Source organism: Protobothrops mucrosquamatus, unplaced genomic scaffold (assembly GCF_001527695.2).
Source record: "Protobothrops mucrosquamatus isolate PMUCROS unplaced genomic scaffold, P.Mucros_1.0 scaffold_143, whole genome shotgun sequence".
NCBI classification, from domain to species: Eukaryota; Metazoa; Chordata; class Lepidosauria; order Squamata; family Viperidae; genus Protobothrops; species Protobothrops mucrosquamatus.
Window position 1 is genome coordinate 33,529 of NW_015386219.1, and position 3,058 is coordinate 36,586.

Sequence of the window (3,058 nt, forward strand, 5' to 3'; positions counted from 1 at the left end):
AACATGGCTGGCTGTGGAATTCTGGGAGTTGAACTCCACATGTCTTAAAGCAGCCGGGATGGAGAAACCTCGCTATAATTGAAAAAAAAAATCCATGATGGCTGCAGGCAGAGGTTCAACCGCATCATGATGGCTGCCATTGTGACTTTTTTGACCCAACTTGACCTTTCACACTGGTCTCTGGGTTTCTGTTCTAGGGTAACAAGTATGTTTGGAATCGAATTGACCTCTTGCAAGCTGCCAGTGACCCGAAAGTTCGTCGTCTTATGGGTAAAGATTCAAAATGCTTATTTCCCCCCCACACACACACATACACACACACCTGCCCACTGTGTGTGTTGCCCCCCCCCCCTTAATGGCTGTGAGTGGCTTCGGAAGGAAAGTTATTAATCTCAGTTTACAGATCCTGGAGAAGCTGGTTACAAAGAGAGGGTCCTTCTCAGGCTGCTCACAATTTCAGATTGTGTGTGTGTGTGTGTTTGTTGCTGTGACGTTACACAGGGGGAAGAAAGGACTTCCCTGTCCAGCTCTAGAGAGAAAGTTTTAAACAGCAGCATTCTGACGTGCAATTTAACCCCCATCTCAAAATTTGCAATTCAAAACATTTGGGTTTGATTGAAGAACAGGAGAAGGCCGTTAAAAAATTCCTCCTCCTTTCTAGTTAATTCCCCAAGCTTGAATTGAATCATAAAAAAAGCAAATGGCGTGGATTTGTGCTTTGGGTAGAACCCACCCAAAAGCTAACTCAGATATCACCAACCAAGCATGTCGTATGAATGCAGCCAGAATGTCTTTATCCGATCTTGCAACACGTGTGAGGTGATTGCAGCTCTCTGAGTGGTTTGAACCCTGGACGTTCAACCTAGGCCAGGGGTAGGCAACCTGAGCTCTTTTATGACTCGTGGACTTCAACTCCCAGAATTCCTCAGCCAGCATGAGGGAACTATGGACCCCTTTATGACTCGTGGACTTCAACTCCCAGAATTCCTGAGCCAGCATGGGGGAACTATGACCCCTTCATAACTTGCGGACTTCAACTCCCATAATTCCTGAGCCAGCATGGGGGAACTATGGCCCCCTTTATGACTTGCGGACTTCAACTCCCAGAATTCCTGAGCCAGCATGGGGGAACTATGGCCCCCTTTATGACTTGCGGACTTCAACTCCCAGAATTCCTGAGCCAGCATGGGGGAATTATGGCCCCTTCATGACTCAACTTCAACTCCCAGAATTCCTGAGCCAGCATGGGGGAACTATGGCCCCTTCATGACTCGCGGACTTCAGCTCCCAGAATTCCTGAGCCAACATGGCTCAGCTTGGAAACCTCTCCCTTTCCCCTCAGCGTGGCTGGCTCAGGAATTCTGGGAGTTGAAGTCCACAGTCATAAAAGAGCCAAGGTTACCCACCCCTGCCCTAGGCCTAGGCCGCTTTATGACTCGTGGACTTCAACTCCCAGAATTCCTGAGCCAGCCGTGCTGAGGGGAAAGGGAGAGGTTTCCAAGCNCATGAAACGTCTGCAAGAAAACCACCCAACTCAGAGAACACCAAGGGCCCCAGGAAATAATGTTTTCTGCACACTCTCCTTCCCTTGGCAGGTGGTCCTGGGTGGGGGCAGGAAATACATGACCCCTCAAGGCACGCCAGACCCCGAGTACCCCACCCAAAACTCAACCAGAGGGGTTCGTAAAGATAACAGAAACCTGATTGAGGAATGGCTCCAAGCTTCACCGGTAAGTGATATTCTTTTTCCGCCTCTTCTCCCATCGGCTGCAACTCCATTTGGGGCGGAACTACAGATCTCAACATTTCTCCAGCAGAACGGCCGTTACAGGTAGTCCTCAACTTACCACAGTTCGTTTAGTGACGGTTCACGGTTACAACGCCACTAAAAAAAATGACTTAGGACCGTTTTGCATATTTACAACTGTCGCAGCCTCCCCATGATAATAGACCCTTGGTGACTGACTCGTGTTTATGACGGTCGCAGCATCCCCCGGGGTCCTGTGATCCCCTTTTGCCACCTTCTGACAAGCAAGACCAATGGAAAAGCCAGATTGATTGAACCCCTGCAGTGTTTCACTTAAGAACTATGGCAAGCCGGGTCGTAAAACAGGGCAACAGCGCAGCAACTGCTTAGCGACAGAAATTTGGGGCTAAACAGTGGCTGTAAAGTCGAAGACTGCCTGTATTCCACACGCTGGGAAGAGGGTTCAGTTCAAAGAAACGGAAACTTAAAAACACTGAAAGTTTTTAAGAAGAGATGGGAACGACCATTTGCCTGAAACGGTATAGGGTTTCCTGCCTGAGCAGGGGGCTGGACTAGATGACCTCCAAGGTCCCTTCCGGTTCTGTTATTCTATTTTCTAAATGGCAGAGGATAGGCTGTTGCACTTGAGAGGCTGGAGGCCAAGTGTATGAATTGTGGGTTTTTTTGGGGAGGGTGGAAGGGTACTTAACTTGTGAATGGCTGACATTCTGCCCCAAGATAGAATAGAATAGAATAGAGCTGGAAGGGACCTTGGAGGTTATCTAGTCCAACCCCCTGCTCAGGCAGGAAACCCTATACCATTTCAGACAAACGGCTGTCCAGTCTCTTCTTAAAAACTTCCAGTGTTGGAGCATTCACTGCTTCTGGAGGCAGATTGCTCCACTGATTAATTCAGGGGGTCTTCAAACTTGGCCCTTTTATGACTGGTGGACTTCAACTCCCAGAATTCTGGGAGTTGGTCCACAAGTCATAAAAGGGCCAAGTTTGAAGACCCCTGTCTTAGATGAGCCCAGGGACCTTTGAACAGCTCCAAAGACCTGTGTTAGCAATCTTAAGATTGTGTGGACTTCAACTCCCAGAATTCCCCAGCCAACATGGCTGGCTGTGGAATTCTGGGAGTTGAACTCCACATGTCTTAAAGCAGCCGGGATGGAGAAACCTCGCTATAATTGAAAAAAAAAATCCATGATGGCTGCAGGCAGAGGTTCAACCGCATCATGATGGCTGCCATTGTGACTTTTTTGACCCAACTTGACCTTTCACACTGGTCTCTGGGTTTCTGTTCTAGGG

General features: G+C 48.6%; 1 protein-coding gene across 1 annotated transcript in view; it reads left to right on the top strand.

Moving 5' to 3' along the window:
- LOC107290025 (intestinal-type alkaline phosphatase-like) overlaps nucleotides 1-3,058 on the top strand; it is a 21,298-nt gene that overhangs the window by 5,316 nt on the left and 12,924 nt on the right. The window contains exon 4 of the mRNA XM_015818868.1: nucleotides 1,596-1,730. Coding sequence (XP_015674354.1) covers nucleotides 1,596-1,730 — 135 coding nt within the window. The remainder of the gene's footprint in view (nucleotides 1-1,595; nucleotides 1,731-3,058) is intronic.